This window comes from Triturus cristatus, chromosome 9, assembly GCF_964204655.1.
Source record: "Triturus cristatus chromosome 9, aTriCri1.1, whole genome shotgun sequence".
In the NCBI taxonomy this organism is placed as follows: Eukaryota; Metazoa; Chordata; class Amphibia; order Caudata; family Salamandridae; genus Triturus; species Triturus cristatus.
In genome coordinates, this window is record NC_140592.1 from 169727321 (window position 1) to 169742727 (window position 15407).

The 15407-nt window shown below is 46.9% G+C and overlaps 1 protein-coding gene across 1 annotated transcript in view; it reads right to left on the minus strand.

Annotated features, from left to right (window-relative positions):
• DENND6A (DENN domain containing 6A) overlaps positions 1-15407 on the minus strand; it is a 252677-nt gene that overhangs the window by 174690 nt on the left and 62580 nt on the right. Inside the window, exon 6 of the mRNA XM_085624672.1 lies at positions 5582-5687. Coding sequence (XP_085480798.1) covers positions 5582-5687 — 106 coding nt within the window. The remainder of the gene's footprint in view (positions 1-5581; positions 5688-15407) is intronic.

Genomic DNA, 15407 nt, shown 5'->3' on the forward strand with positions numbered 1-15407 from the left:
GTGTCTTCTTAACTGCTGCTGGGCGACCCAACCAGAAAAGGCCATACGTCCTTCACTTGGGAAAGTCCAACCGCATGTTCACAAGGAGGACCCCATAGTACGGACCATTGTACTTTCAGTGGTAGAGAAAATAGGCCTAAGTAGTGTATGCCTTGTTCCGCCCATGCAAAGGGAAACTGGGATGCAAGATGGGTCTGTGTTGCAGCAGGTATAGTCAAGCTGAGTATGGAAGACGTTTGTAAGTTGGCTTTTAAAGTGGAGGCCTGCCCATAGACTTTTAGCTCCCCTATTACCGCGGGCTGAGAGGCAGAGGGGTCAGACAGGGTCAGCAGGACATCGTCTGCATATAACAATCTTTTGTTCCCTACCCCGCATTCGGATGCCCGCAAACTGCAGGAATGTATGTATCCACTCTGCAAAGGGCTCCATGTATAGCGCAAAAAGTAGGGGCGACTGAGGGCAGCCCTGTCTTGTCTCACATGTGATCGAAAAAGGCTCGGACAGTATCCCATTAACCTGTACCCTGGCCCTAAGGGAGGTACAGCAGCATTGAATCCATTGATAAAGCCGTGGACCCAAACCCTTATGGACCAGGACTGCGTGAATATATGGCCAATGGACGCAGTTGAATGCCTTTCACCGCATCGATGGACAGGAGGAGAGATGGCACTTGGGAGCGCTGCACTTTCTTCAGCAAATGCCAGATCCTCTTGGTGTTGCCGCTCCAACTCCGTTCTGGGATAAATCCAGTTTGGTCAGGGTCCATCAGTACCTGTAAATTTGGGGCAAGTTGGCATACCAGAATACCAGTAAAGATCGTTGCGTTAATGTTCAAAAGCAAGATTGGGCAGTATGAGGCCCATTGTGTAGGGTCCTTTCCGGCTTTGGGGATCACAATAAAAGTGTCGAACTGCATCGACTCAGACAAGGTGCCATTAGCAATGAAAGTGTTAAAGAGGCACATCGAGGTGGGTGCCAGCAGAGTACCGCAAGCTTTGCAGAATTCAGCACTGTAGCCATCAGGCTCCAGTGCCTTGCCACGGCTGCAAATGCTGTATGGTCATAAGGACCTCTGCAACAGTGTTATCCTTATCAAGCAATAGAGCAGTCGCCTGAGGTATAGTAGATAGCAAGACATCCGATAGGTAACTGTCAATGTCCTCCGTCAAGAGGTCTTCAGCTGTGTAAAGGGTGTCATATAATCGTTCTAATGCCTGCATAATACCCTCATCTTGAGTCTGCGGGCCACCATCAGGTCCCACATTCTTGGTCACTCTGGTGTCTACCGCCTGCACACAATGGCAGTGAGAGAGCATACGGCGAGCCTTGTTGCCCCCCACGTAGTGTTTCTGTTTGACCCGAAGAAGGACATAATCCACTCTGCCCATATCCAATGCCCTTAATTGCTTTTGTGCCACGGTCAGTTGGCAACGGGTCGCAAGTGAGCCAGTTAGTTTGCAAGAGTCTTCCAGTTCCTTGACTTTGTGTTCTTATTGGAGGCGTTTGTCACGCCTATCTCTAGTGAAGCGGGTGGCTACCGCAGTAAAGTGTCCCCCTTACAACCACCTTCAGGGTTGCCCATAGGGTCGAAATGGGGATTATAGGGTTTGTCATTAACCTCCAGAAAGGAGGTGATAGTCGCCCAGGTGTCTGCGAGTATGCGGTCGTAAGTGAAGAGTTTCACATCAAGTCGCCAAGTCCACGAAGCCGAGAGAACAGCGAGCGGAACAAAGCAGAGGACAATGGGGGAATGGTCAGAGAGGGCTGCTGCACCTATGTCAGCTGTCATTGTAGCTTTTGTGATTGGGGTGGGTGGATGGGGAGGAGTGAGAAAAAAATTAATGCAGGCATAGTTTGGGTGCGCAGCTGAGAAAAAGGTGTATTCTGTATCTAAGGGGTGCATGTGTCTCCAAACATCTATCAGGCCCGCATCTGTAAGCCATTGCCTGATAGCAAAAGAGAGGTCCTCAGACTGTCTCTTAGACCTATCTTTCTGGGTCTACATCACTATATTAAAGTTCCCTCATATAATGACATCTACGTATGGTGTGGACAGCAGCCAGTCGACTGCATCTACTGTAAAAGCTTCATGGTGCTCGTTGGGGGCATAAACATTTGCTAAAGTAAACCCATGTCCCCGTAAGTCTAACGGTTAGAAGCCTACCGGGTAGCTTAGCATGAACATGTGTCACCTGCCCGGAGAAGTGTGTTGCCAATAGAATCGTAACTCCCGCCTTCTTAACCGGTCTGGCAGAAAAGTATTGGCGGTCGAACCAACGGGAGCAGAGGCGCTTCCAGTCCGACGTGTCTCCTGTATAAGACAGATGTCGCACTTCATGTCCTGAAGAAAGGACAGTAGTGCCAGGCGTTTCACTGAGGCATTGAGACCACGAACATTAAGACTGAGGATGGTCACCATTTACCCATGTATGTATAATAAGGTAGTGTAAGTCCTAGTTGGACATGAAAATGAGACAGTTTAGCCTGCAGGTGACAGCACTGGGAAAGCAAGGGGGTGGTGAGACAAATATAGGGCGGTAAGCGGAAAGAAGGAGAAAGAAGTAAGCAATTGTACTACAAGAGAGTTCCCCACCTGGGAACAACAATAACTGTGGTTAAGGGTGCATGTATTTGGTGAGGACACTGCAGGGTCACTAGTTCCAAGGGGAATTGGCGCTCCGCCGGAAGGTCAAATGTCAACGAGTAGGGGGAGAGCGCTGTGTGACTATGAGCAATAACTTAAAAGATAAAAACACGGGGAGCCAAAGGTGTTCTGAGTTCCACTAGAAAGGGTCAATGCTCACTGTCCACATCATCTGTTGCACTGGCACGACGCTGCAGCTGCCGAAACAGCGTCTCCCGCTCTTTACGGCTTTCATCCTCAGAGTGTTTATTCATTGTTTTCTTCCTTCTCCAAGTTGAGTGGCAAAACTCCGATTTAGTCATATCTGGGTCCCAAGGAGGCAGGGGAGTGGCCTGCACCTCCGCCGAATATGTAGGCATGTCCAGGAGTGAACGTGCATCATCAAGAGTGCAAATACTGCGTACCTCATCCTGCCAGACAAATTGAAGGCCAAAGGGGTGTCCCCATTTGTAGTTGAAATTTTTATCATGCAGGAAGTCTGCTAAGAGCCTGACAGCTCTTTGGCGTTGTAAAAATATCATGGAGAGGTTTTAATAGAGGCACAACAGGTGACCCTCAAACTCTATGGCCGACATTTCTCCGACTTGTCTCGGGCCGCAGTCATGATGGTCTCCTTCTGGCAGTATGAATGAAGGCATGTGAGGATGTCCTGGGGTTGACCAGGGTTACTGGCAGTGCGACCTGTCTAATGTGTGAGATCAAGAATGATTTTTTTGGTCTGCAAGCGTAGGGGCTACAGGTCTAAAAAGTTGGGTTAACAAAGTCCTCCAGGTTACCAGATAACACTTGTAGTGATGTGTATGTTTGAGCGACGGGGTCTGTTTTCTAGGTTCTACAGCTGATAGCGGAGTTCCTGATTTTTATCACATAGCTCCAAGAGTTCACAGCGGTGTTCATCCAATACTTCCTCCAAGGAGTCCTGGGTCTGCTCTAGAGAATTCACTTGCTGACACAACTCGTCCACATTATGACGGAAGTCCTTTATCTCAGTGGTTATGTCTTGTTTAAGAGTTGCAAAGTCCGCTCTAAGAACTCCAAACAGGTGTTCTAGAAGTGATCTCGTAACAGGGGCTTCGCTGGTGTGTTCATCTTCTGCCACTGACTTTTCCACAGCCTGGGAGCTCAGTGGTGCTTCGTGGGGCTGGTCAGTCTTCTTCGCTGGGGTCTTGGTGAACAGGTCTTTCAAGGAGGTGTCCTCCTTAGAGTTATGCTGAGAGGACATGGTGAGGAGATAGCAGGTCTTGTGTGGAGAAAGTCAGCAGCAACCAGACCTTCAGGGCGGACGGGGTCTAGGTAAGAGACAATTTTTCTTACTTCTTTGCCACAGAGCTAGGGATCCGGAGAGACAACACCTGCTGCATGAAGGGAGGGCCAAGATACAGAGGGGAGGGGGTCTCATCCAGTACTCTTCACCGTGCTGGGGTCAGTCGTGGGCACCCTGGATGAGGATGGAGGCAAAAGGAAGACCACCGTGCCGTCGTGAAGACACCCAGCAATTGAAGACAAGTAAGCCAACTGTTCCTGAGCCACCGTTTCACAGAAATCCAGAGACCAGGGTGCTTTACGGAAACACGTGAAGAGGGTTTAATGGGCTACGCCACCACTCCACTGCAGCCAACAGTGAAGGGACCCTACTGGGGTTAGAGGGTCATGTATAGGGCGAAGGGGAGGCAGTACAACTCTACAGAACCCTCTCTGCCACCCCGACTGCATCAGATTCCAAATTACCATGCCCAGCCAGCCCGGAGCGGCGGGGGTCAGTTGCCGTGGCGGACCAGCCCGTTAACTGAAGGGCTGCAGAAGGTTAATTACCTGAAGACTCTCGCCCCACACCACAGCACTTGTGGCTGTCCGCAGTTCAAGGGCTGTCCATCACCGCAGCTTCAAACCGGGGTATGCCTCCACAAGCCAGAAGCAGCAGGTAAGCATCTGAGGGATGCAGCTGCAGCAACAGAACCGGCTGGCACAAATCCGCAACACCCCCCCCCCCCCCCCCCCCCCAGGAGGCCATGTAGTGATGCGGTGGGAGAACGGGGTGACAGTGTGACAGAGCAGACGGTTCTCTTCTCGCTTAGGAAAAATACACTATTGGTTTGGCAGGTGGCTGCAGGTATCAGATGCTGGTGGGGGAGGCATGACAAGGACTAAAAATCCAAGGGACTGAAGGGCCGACCTTCTCCTCAAGGTCGAGGAGCCATTTTGTCCACCATCCAAATTCCTTCAATGTAGCCGTTCTGGGATCTTGAGGGCCCCCCGGGCAGCTGTGGCTTGGTGTAATGAAGCCGGGCGTGGTCCGTGATCACAGGGCCCCACCACGGCTCGCTTCCCCAACCGAGTAGCCACGTCAGAGGTAGGCCGCAGTCGGGAGTAGGCGGTTCACCCTCCATCGGGGAGCGAGTCACTGCTGATGTGGTGGGTGGCTATGGTAATTAAGGTTCAGGTCTTTGCTTTAAGGTGTCAGGTGTTCCAAACAAATTAGTATTTGGCAGGTAACTGGATGAGGGACAAAATCCCAAAAGAAGAAACAAACATTTCCCTTTCAAGCTCCAAGAATCTGCATTCAACTCCCAGAAAAGTTAAGAATGATCCCTAATCTTCTGTGCCTCTACACATTGTCATTGTGCATGATCAGTGTCAATTATTCTATTGTGCTATTTGTTCATTGCGATAGGATTGAGTCATTTGTAAATAGGTAATAAATAATAAACATGAATAGACAAATTAGCAAATATGTACAGCCTTGTCTAAAAAATAGATTTAAAATGTTGGTACTTATTGAGATAAATGTATTGAATATAAAAAATGAATAGGGAAAGAAAGACTACAACATATAGTTAGCACAGTATTTGTTCTAAAAATATTCATGTACTGTCACACATCTCTTTCAATGCTCTGCTCCCCCGCCCTTTAAAATCAAAGAAGGAATCTCAGCCTGACCTGCTTCCAGACAAGGTTCATTTTTCTCGAAGTACTCTGGAGCAATCTGCTTCAGCACCGTGTGAAAAAATGCAACATAAGGTAGTTTGCTGATCATGACCAATGACTGAAAAACAAAATGTGTGAATAATGAGTATATTTTACTAAAACACAGATAGTACAGTATCCAGAGCTGTTTCTGTATTTGTCTGTCTACTTGTCACATATCTTCATAAAGAATCTACTCACATACACTGAGTGAAAAAATATGGACCCGATTCACAAAGGTAAACTTACACTTTTGCGCAAGTTTACTACTTTTGGGTATTCCCCTTGGTAAACTTAGACCAAAAGTCTAGCTTCACTACTTTTCGGTATCCGCAAAGGTAAGTTACTACTAGTACATTTGAAAAGCTACTAAAACTAGAAGCCACAATAAGAAGAATTTATAAAGTAGTCTTCCATCTCCCAGCATATGCATCCCCAGCGCAAATTAGGCTGGAGTTCAGACTGGTCAAACAAACCTTGGCCAGACAGGTGGCTTTCGTAAGGTGCTGTAAAAGCCTTAAACACGTGAAGGAGAGCTCCTTGGGTCACAATCTTTGGCTGGAAATATGGGGAAGAAATAGATCCCCCATGAGAGTCTACCTGCAAAGGTCACTTGACACCTTGGACTTTACATCTGCCTGGGCCCAAAATATAAGCTGCAGCAAGTTGTAAAAATATAGTAAAATCAAATACAAAGGCAAAGTCGCTTTTAAAGAACAAACAGTCTTGGCAAGAGGTAGCCAAGGATTGCTAAATCTCTGCAATTACAAGAAGCTATTCCCCCAAGTCTACTTAGCATTACCCCACAGCTAGCCTTACCATAAAGCATTCATACAAAAGAACAGTTATAAAGATTAAGGTTAGGGATAATCCCAATACTGGAGCATTACCCGCCATGGAAAGGTGGACTATGGAAATAAATGCAGACTTTGTGACAAGGCGCCTGAGTATATCATACAGGTGCTGTGCCTCTGCACAGTCACCTTGGATGAACTTTCTAAATTGCCACGTAGGGAGTTCATCAAGAGAGGGATCAGGTCATGCAGAAAGGCTGAGGTGGCTTACTTCAACCCTGCAAATCTTACCCTCAACTGTGCACTGGTAAAATTCCTCAAGTCTGTGGAGAAAAAGATAATGGCCATAGAAGTCAGGGAGTAGGGGCCAGGTTTGAAAATCCACAAGAAAGGTGTTTTAGAGGCACCAAAGGCACTTTGGTAAATTTCTCTATCCTAATCAGGCCACTGCAGAGATCAGAACGGAAATATGTTTTACTACAAGAAAAAACAGACAGGACTCATTCTGGTCGTTTAGAGTATAGGGTCTGATTATATTTTAAAATCACTAGAGCTTCAATTTTAATTCGAAATCTTGCTGATCGTTTTATACAGGTTTTAGGGAAATTAATTTTAAGGATTGCGACTATTTGTATTGTTGTGGTTAATTCACTGTATTGCAATGGTTTTAATTAACTAAGCAAATACATTAAACTACTGGTAAAGTTAGACTTTTGGTCTAAGTTTACCTTTGTGAATACCAAAAATGTGTAAAGTTAGATTTTTGGTCTCTGTTTAACTTTGTGAATACCTAAAAGTAGTAAACTTACATAAAAGCGGGCAAACAAATAGGCCTCCTCCTCTCCATGCCCCGCCCCTCCCTGCGCAAGCTGGCCCAGAGCCGGCAAATGAAAAATAAAACGATTACATCGTTTCATTTTTCATTTGCTAGCTCTGAGCGAGGTACTGGGGCAGCGCTACTCCGGTGCCGCTAATGGTTTAGTCAACCCCATTGTGCCTCTTCATCTGCTGTGAGTACAAGCTTTAACACAGTGTGATATCAATCGACCCTTAAAAGCCTATTATCTTTAGCACATGCTTTTCACAATAAGTCAGGTCTACTGGGATGGTCATATCATTTTATAATGAACAGATATAACTTATGGGATCTGACATATATTTCACAAAGAAACAATATTACCTAAGGCCTATATCATTGGCTAGATAATCAAAACAGGCCTACTGAGATGTACATAAAAATTATGCATACATATATAAATGTATAAATACGGACGAAATTACAGTTGGCAAGACGGTATACAATCCTTCTCAAAAGAGCCAAACGAGAATTATCAAACAACTTTTCTACTCCCCCAGGGTTGGTCAAAGGATGACCAACACCAAAACCCTTTGCCACCGCAGTTATTTGTGACATTTCATGTAACAAAATAACTTTCTACAGCTTGGAACAGAGTGTGATAACAATCCACTTGTTAACAGCCTACTGCCTTGAACCAATTAGTTGCGGAGGCTTTTCCACCCCAAGTGCTGAGCCCCCTTTTTTTTTTTGTTTTTTTTTTTAATGGAAAATTAATTCTCTTTATTTTAGTTTTAAAAGATTAACATAATCCTGTCTACAACCACTTGTCACAATCCTCCTCCCTCTCTACCCCAACTTCACCAATAGTGAACCTTAGTGACACATGCCTTGAATTGTAAGATGTCCAGGTCTTCGGGAGCGGCCACGGATTTGCACCAGGAAATTCACTTGCTTCGGTTTGTCCCTTAATAATCATTCAGTACTATCCATGTTGTTCAGGCCAACAGTCTTAATACTCTGAGGCATTTAGGACAGGTAACATCCTTTAATTCCAATGGCAGAAGTGATAGACAAGCCCTCATCGAGTTTAAAATTATTTCCCTTTTTGCTAAAATGTCAGAGTCTCAATCCCAATCATCCCACAATATATGATCTCGAGCCCTCCTTTATATGTTTTTAGGTCTCGCCTGGCGAACGCAGCGCGAAGCGCTGCTATCGCCAGCGAGATCTATTGTTGCTGACTTGCCTCGGAAGGGGGACAGGAGATGGGCACGCGCAGGCTCTCGGCGGATTTGAGTTGGTGTACGCGCTTACAGCCACGCGGCGTGCACATCTCCTGTCCCCCTTCCCTCGCAAGCCAGCAAGCAGTTTCACTTTCGTCCTCACCAGCCTCATGTAATTTTTTTTTTTAAATGCACTCCAAGCGCGTCGCGCTTTAAATGTACAACATGCAACACCAGCCTCATGTAATTTTTTTTTTAAATGCGCTCCAAGCACGTCGCGCTTTAAATGTACAACATGTAATTTTTTTTTTTTTTTAAATGCACACGTGCGCTCCAAGCGCGGCGCGCTTTAAACGTACAGCATGCCCCACTTACCAGCTCTTGTTGCATAAGCTAAGGCTGTATCGGGGTGTGCAGCTCCGTGAAGAGAAGTACATGACTGAGGAGAACAGGTCAGTGCTGTCTCTCGAGGCTCCGAGTAGCAAACACTAATGGGATTCCTCGAGCACTTTGCCAGTGCCCTTAAGAGCTGTGGTGACGTCACGTGCACTACCTCCAGGGGAAGGATACCGGTGTCCCTGGATGTGTGCGGGCGCGCGCTCCGCGAAGGCCGGATCCGTTCAGTGCGTGCACAGAGGGCCGCACGCGCCCCCGGTGCTTGTTCTTTTCCCACGGAAGGGCTCTCCTTGGTGCAGGGCAGGCTCCGCCCCCACTGCCCATTCCTCCTCCCCCGATGAGGAGCAGCGACGACCAGAGAAACTTGCAATGATGAGCAGGGAATGTGCAGGCTGCTGCGGGTGCAGGAGCGGGCTGAACTTTCCCGGCTCCGGGAGGCACTTCACGGCTGGGGATGTCTAGGGACAGCCGGAGCCTCGACCCGCAGACAGACCCTACCCGCGGGCACCGCAGCTGCTCTACTCCAAGATCTGGCAACACCCAGGCTGTTCTCCTACCCCTTGAGCCTCCCTCCCTTCCTGGGATCTCCCCCCTTGGGGTCACCCACCTGGAAGCCCCAGGGCTCTCCCCGGCGGCACTGAGGCTGCTCTGGAGAGAGCCGCGGTGTACTGCGGATTGCGCTGCTCGGGCTCCCCGCGTCTGCTGCCCGAGTTGTCTGCTGGAGGATGGCGGTGAAGGGAGCATGTTCGGGCACCGGGATGCTGCTGGTGACGGCCAACGTGGGCACGCTATTCGATGATGTGAGTACTCCGATTCTCACCTTGTTTTTACCCCGCACGAGACCTGGAGCTGAACGGTGCTGTGCCATGACAACTACCGCTCCATTGTGCTGTGCTTACCCCGACGAGTCCGGGGTCAGGTCAGTAGGGTGAGAGCGACAGCTGCACTCGGGCCCTCTCACGCTGGGGGTGGGGGCGGGGGTGACATAGGGTGTGCATGTGGAGGAAGAGAGACAGTAAAAAGAAACTGCAGTTCATATATAGAGATGTCCGTGTACAGGGAATAAATACACTGCATGTTGAAAGTGTATACCTAGGCTGAGTGTAAATTCAAACAAGCATTTGCAATGCATTAGGTCTCGCATTTACGCGAGTTTGAGCTATTGACATTGCAAATAACAATGCCTATTGGCATTGTCATTTACAATGCCAATAGTTTTTAACTCGTGTAACTGCGAGACCTATTGCATTGCAAATGCTTGTTTTAAAGAGTAGTAGCCCTTTGCACTTGAGAAAGCCTTCATAACTTTATTTTCAACAAAAGATGTCACAGCCAGATTTGAAACAACCAAGTCACGACAGTTTTTCCATTTTGTGAGTGATAGTAATTTTTTCCGATTTTATGGGGTTTGTACCTACTTTAAGTTTGTGGCGGAAATGTGTGTAATTGATGGGTGAACCCAGAAAGCTATACATTTCTGAAAAATTCAGCAAAGGTAATTGTTTTCTATATATAAATAAAAAACAATCACGAAAAAAGTTGGAAAAATAAATAGGTGATGTTTTCATCTGTAATTTTTTGCTCTGATGGCAGTTTTACATAAGTTACATGCCATCACAACAGTCAGACCCTTCTGAACGCTGGAATATAATGTGTTTGTTGGCTGCTCAAAAACACGTGCTAACCAGAGCCAACAGCTAAACTTCAGCTTATATTTTATTGTGCACTGACCACGCAGCAATTCATATGGTAAAATATAATGAATGAAAAATGGGTATGAAGGAAACCTATGCATTTTGAAATGTGCCCAAGCTACTGAGTTTAGGAATAATGGTTATTTGTACAACTTTGTGAAATGCCATCTGAATCTCAAATCTGCAAAGTGTGTTCTTCTTGCTCACAGCTTCCATTTAGAAGCTAAAAAAAAATTTGAAATACAATTTATAACACCAAATGTTCTGCTATTTTATGTTCCTACACTTCTGCTAAAACAATACCTCACTGTGTGCCAAGGTTTATTACCCGCGACGGAAACAGATGAAAACTGTGACAATATGAAGTCAATGTGCTCTTCGCATGTTCCCTGAATTGGTCCCTTTTCAACTCAGAAATTCGGCCCAGCCACAAAAGTGGGGTACCATTTTTTTTTATCAGGAAAAGTGTGGGAATGCTGGGTGCTAGAATTTTGTGGATGCCCGCAGAATCTGGGAACATGCCCCCATAGAAACATGAATAAAATGCATGACTTTACCCAAAATGCGACATTTGCAGTGCACACTGGGTAAGAACATTTTGTCTGATCTATGAAGTGCAGTGTTCACTCTGCGCACACGTTAGACTACGGGACACGGATGACCTCGACTATTTCCTCATGATTGGATTCATTTGACCCGTATTGTGGGTTAATCGAATGACTTTTACAGAAACACGGATATTACCATATATCTTGCAACTATATTGCCTGAGCCCTGATGAAGTTCCTTTGGGCGAATGAACGAAACGTGTTGGTTGATGGCCATTTTTACTTTTGTTACTAATAAAATTAACTGATTGGACTGTAGTATATAATTTGGACTTCATTTCTGGTGCACCTTCCTTTTCTACAAAGACTCCATCCTCTCTGGATACCAGTGACACTCAACGACGGCGGGTACCGGCGGCAGATGCACAGAACTCTAAATTGTTACCGAAAGGGATTGATGTGCTTAACCATAAGTCAGCCGTTGAGAGAATTGTTGTATTTACCTTAAACAACGTCAACTCTCATTTGATATGGGCAAGACGCCTCGACGTGATGAGAATGATGGCCCTTCGCGTGGAGATCTCTCGGGCATGAGGAATCAGATCCCTCCCCCCGTGGATGGCACTGCGGCCATTATGGCAGAACTGCGAGCTGGCTTCAAATTTATAGATGTGCGCTTCGACACATTGGTGGCTCGGCTAGATGACATGCGATGTCGCACTGACCAGCATGAACATGTGTCGAGACTACTGAACAACGCCTGTCTGAGCTCGAAGATGCCCAGTCTTCGGTAGCCAAGAGGCTAGAATGCCCTGAGCAACTTCTCAAAATGATAGCTGCGAAGGCGGAAGATTTGGAGGGGCAGTTGTGCAGTAACAATATCTGTATCACTGGAGTGGCAGTGTCAACCAACACAGACCCCCGGGAAAGATATGTAGGGCATCTGCTGGAAGATCTGTTTGGCAGAGATGCCTTTTCATCAACATTTGCAAGGGAGCCCGCCCACAGGTCACTGGCTCCCAGATCTGCTCCGGGGACCCCTCTGCGATTAATCATTGCCCAGCTCCTTAACTATCATGATCGTTGAGGTTGCTCTTCGCGTGGCCAGAGAAAAGGGAACTATCCAACATCAGGGCATGACAATAGCCTTCTTCCCTGATTTCACTCCATTTGTATAAGACGCTTGTCGCAAATCTCAGGACATAAAGCGATCACTGCATAAGGCGGATGTCCGTAATACAATGCTTTACCCGGCGCGATTGCTCATTCATCTAAACGGCAAGTCTCCCGTTTTTGATACTCCTACGGAGGCATCCAATTTTTGGAAACAGCATCGCCCCGGCTCTGTTGCCCCTGCCGGCGGGGGAGGGGGGACAACCGCCTCCCCACAATCGCTTTCCGTAGGCTCCTGAACACTATATCATGCTTTTATTACATTGGAGGTGTTTCATTTCTTTTTACTTTTCAGCTTCCTATTAACATTTGAACTGGTTGCCACGGTTCCTTTTAAAGGATTGCTGATTGCTGCAGTACCCAAACGTTGTGAAATGTCGGATTATTTACTGTATTCTCTAAGTATATAGGCTGTACATGTCCTCCTCAAAACTTAATTGTGTTTTCTGGCTGTCTCCTTAAAGCGTTGCCTCCCCCTAAGGAGATTTCTACTCCAGTTAAGTGATTTGCCACTCCCGCAAACCTCTCACAGAATTCTTCTGAGCCCTGCAACTGAGAGTAATGAACTGAGACCCAAGAGAAAAAGCAAAAATGTATGTATAAATGCCCTATTCTGTTTGAAGGAGGAGGCGCTCTCATCTGCAGTAGAAGTTAGCTTCAAAAATAACCGTTGATTTTGATCTTCTGTGGGAATAGGAAGTGTTAAGACCAGTCAGCCTTAGGGTGGTCTTCCCCCAAACTTTTTGCCTTCATCCTCCATTTTTCTGATCTCATTTTTGCTGGCCTTAGGAGACTGTGCACGTTACCACTGCAAACCAGCACTAAAGTGCATGTGCTCACTCCTTAAAACATAGTAACATTGGCTTATCCTCAATTGTCATTTTAATTTTAGTTATAAGTCTCTAGTAAAGTGGCACTACACGTGCCCAGGGACTGTAAATTAAATGCTACTAGTGGGTCTGCACCACAGATTGAGCAAACCACAGTAGCCTTTTAAACCCCTCTCAGTCCTGCCATTGCAGCCTCTGTGCATGCAGTTTCAAGAAGCCATTTTCACCAGGCAAAATAAACCTTTCGTGAGGCCCAGGGTGCAATGTATTTAAAAAGTAGAATATGTATTATTATTATTTTATTTTTTTCACACCAATCAAAGACCGGTACATACAATATATAGTCACTGTGAGTGATATCCCATCCCATGTAGACATGTCTGTCACATAATGCCATTCACCCCTTGACAAATTGGGGGTCCATGTGAAAAATAATACTTATACATTGCCTGGAAATAATAAAAGGTCACGTTAAGCATCAGGTGCAAACCAACAGTGAACAGGGAGCGGGGGATGGAGAGACCCAGAACATTACCCCTAATGGGGAGAAGCCAGCACCTCCGCCGTCAACTGGGCCATCAGTGCCTGTCTGTCCCTCCAGAGTTCCACCGTTGTTGAGATGCAGATGTCCCCTCTGTATCTATTCCATTTCCCCCACTTCTGGTCCCACTTTTTGGGGCAGCCTCTATTCTTGAATACTGATTTTTCCGCCACCATGGCAGTATCCATGTCTTTTGCCCAGTCAGACAGGCGCGGAACCGCGGCCACCCCCCAGTGTTGTTCAATGTTCCGCTTAGCTATAATAAAACCCATAGAGGCCCATGCCTGTTCAGCCTGCATTAGATCGGACGCCCCCCATATGTTAAGTAGGCACAGTTGGGGTAACAGTGCTAGGGATTTACCTCCCGCTCTCCCAAGTTGGCAGGCGATTTTCACCCAGTAGTCGTGTGGGCAGTCCCATAGAATATGGAAAAAAGTACCCTCCTGATTGCAATGTCAGAGACAGAGTGGATCGGGGCGCCTACCCAGCCGAAACAGGAGTTTGGCATCAAAATATGCCCGATAAAGTATCTTGAGTTGGAGGAGGCGCAAGCGCATAGGGATACCTATTTCTCGGGGTGAGGCCAGAGCATCCCGCCACATGTCATCCTCTATTTTACCCAGATCTTTCTCCCACCCCTCCCTAAGTTTCAACATCGGGTCGGGGCGATTGTTGACCAACTTCTTGTAGGCGAGTGAGATGGCCTTACGGTCCATGGGATCCAGCAACAGGCGGTCCTCCAGAGGGGACGAATCGGGGAGAGGACCATCTTGAGGCAGGGCTCAGGACACCGCGTGAGTAATCTGCAAGTATCTGAACGTCTCAGACGGAGCCAGTTGATATTTAACTTGGAGCTCCAGGAACGATGCCAGCCTCCCCTGAACCCAGATATCTCTGACCGTGGAAAGTCCGATCAAGTCCCATTTGTCGAACCCCGGACAGGTGCTGAGATGACCTAAAATATCAGGCTCCCACAGGGGAGTAGCCTTCGTCAGGCGCCCGCGCCATCCTAATCTTCTAGTGACTTCATGCCAAACCTCAACCGTGCGTGCCGTGGGCTCTGTCAATTTACGTTTACAGGGATTGGTGTATAGTGCTCTGTTATAACTGCCCCGTCCCAGGAGCCAGTGATCTGTGCGGAAATTAGGTTTGTCACGGGATTCAAACATCCAGCGATTAACCACCACCAATTGGGACACCTGGTAATACAGTCTAAGATCCAGCAGAGCGATGCCCCCATTGTACCAACCCATGGTAAGTTTGGTCATAGCGATGCGTGGCGCGCGGCCCTCCCAGAGCAGTCCCCGCAATATTCCATCGATCTGAGAGAAATAAGAATCTGGGATTGGGATAGGCGTGTTCTGTAGAGCATAGAGAAAGCGCGGGAGCACTAGCATTTTGAAAAGGGACGCGCGGCCGAGAAGAGTTAATGGGAGAGAGCGACAATGCAAAACGTCCAATTTGAAGCGCTGAAGAGGTCCAAATGGGTTGACTTCGAAAAAAAGATCAGGGTCAGAAGTAGAATATGTATTTTAAGTTTTATATGTCATGGCAGTGAAAAAGTCCTAAATTCATTTTTCACTCCTGTGAGGCCTATCTCTCCCATAGGATAACATAGGAGCGGCCAGATTACATTTTATAAGTGTAATTTTCAAATGGAATGAGATAACCAGTTCATGTTTGGTGTCTCCGGAATGAATATTTAAAATCCCAACTTATGGTGAAGTCAGCTTTTAAATTGCAATTCTGAAAATGCATCTTTGAAATAGTTGGCATTTTCCTGTCTTAGCCATAATGTAGG